Source organism: Phymastichus coffea, unplaced genomic scaffold (genome assembly GCF_024137745.1).
Source record: "Phymastichus coffea isolate CEN01 unplaced genomic scaffold, Cenicafe_Pcof_1.1 PCOF00009, whole genome shotgun sequence".
Classification (NCBI taxonomy): Eukaryota; Metazoa; Arthropoda; class Insecta; order Hymenoptera; family Eulophidae; genus Phymastichus; species Phymastichus coffea.
Genome location: NW_026706820.1, coordinates 4,840,709 through 4,842,241, shown reverse-complemented (window position 1 = coordinate 4,842,241; position 1,533 = coordinate 4,840,709). Strand labels below are relative to the sequence as shown.

General features: G+C 37.6%; 1 protein-coding gene across 1 annotated transcript; it reads right to left on the bottom strand.

Moving 5' to 3' along the window:
* Positions 1-205: 205 nt before the first annotated feature.
* Positions 206-874, bottom strand: LOC131671433 (uncharacterized). The gene is made up of 2 exons (XM_058947829.1): positions 760-874; positions 206-669 (listed from the first exon to the last, which is right to left on the bottom strand). The coding sequence occupies exons 1-2, from the start codon at positions 872-874 to the stop codon at positions 206-208; spliced, it is 579 nt and encodes a 192-aa protein (XP_058803812.1).
* Positions 875-1,533: the final 659 nt, after the last annotated feature.

The following is a 1,533-nucleotide window of genomic DNA, read 5'->3' as shown; positions in this document are numbered from 1 at the left end:
AAATTCGTAAAATCTTCTCGACCTTCTTCATCTCAATCTTTCTCTCACTATTTCATCTATTCCTAAAGCTATTTACTTTCTTAATTTCTGCCAACGTTCATTGTACTAACCGATTCAACCGCTACGTCGTAGCCTATACTCAACACTCATTGTATTAACTGATTCAACCGCTGCCTCGCAGCCTATACATTCTGCATCAACTGATTCAACCGCTGTTCCGCAGCCTATACGGATAGCCGCGACAAACACAGACTACGAGCGGCACTTTCTTTATGAAATTGTTCTTGTTAAGTACAGTCTCTACATCTTTACTGTAGTAAGAATTTCGAAAATTTGCAAACATATCGTCGAGTATGGCGCATTCATTTTGATTGATGTTGAGATTAACATTTCCGTATGGATAGTACTGCGAAATGAGAAATAGTTTGACGTTGCTAATACTGCAGTGATCAAATTCGTTAGCGTTGATAGATTTCTTATACTTCCGTTTCATTTGGAAAGCCAACACGACAAAGTGTGGTTTTTCAAGCTGAATGGAAGTTTTGACGGTCCAAATGCATCTCAATGTGACCGGTAATTTAGGACATACGTACAACTTCCAAGAACGGAAACGCATGGTGATTGGTCGGTCTTTGCCTATGTAATTCAGCAGTTTGATTTTTTGTCTTTCTAACAGAACGATATAAGGCATCAATCACTCTATTTTTGTCAGTGTAATCTTGAAATCTGCGTAGGTCACCGAATCAGTTGCTAAGGCACCTGCTGTAGATTCTACGATGACAGCGTTGGTGTCTGTTCTTGATTGTGTGATAATTAGTTCATGTTCCACATTGACAACAATTTTACGATAGTCCTCGGCAAAACCCAGCAACATACTAACAAGGGAACCACCCCAACCCGACCTCACCGATTTAAATGATTTTGGGATATGTTGTAGTACTTGAAAAAAAATTAGAATCGTGTGTTTTTTTATCGGCCCATAAGGGCTTTTAAGGGGTGAAATCCACCCTAAAAATCAACCCCTAAAATCAGTTTTTTTAATATTTCTCAGCATCAAATGAATATTTTTCAGTAAACTCAACGTTAAAAAATTTCTTATAAAAATGCGCTTTTAAGGACATAACATTTATACCGAAGGGTTGCAACCCCCTTTTTAATAGGGGTAGATACACTATTTTTTGTACTGTTTTATGACATGTAATACAGTAAATCAGCTGGAGTGATTTAAAAATCGCACTGATAATGAGAAAATACCAAAATTAAATTGACGTGTTTCCGGATTTAAAAAAAAATATGTTTGAGGGGTGTTTCACCCCCTAGAAACCACCCCCATCAAACTATCAGCAGGTCCACCTAACTCTGGGATAAACAAGTTAAGTCGTTTGTTATTTCCTGAAATAATTTAATCCTACGCCTGAGCGAGCTACCTCAACTAACCCACCAAACCCCCATAAACCACCCTTACCCAACCAAATGTAGGCTAATAGACCTAACTTTAAGAGAATTGAGTTTATCAGTTGCTTTTTCTTATAA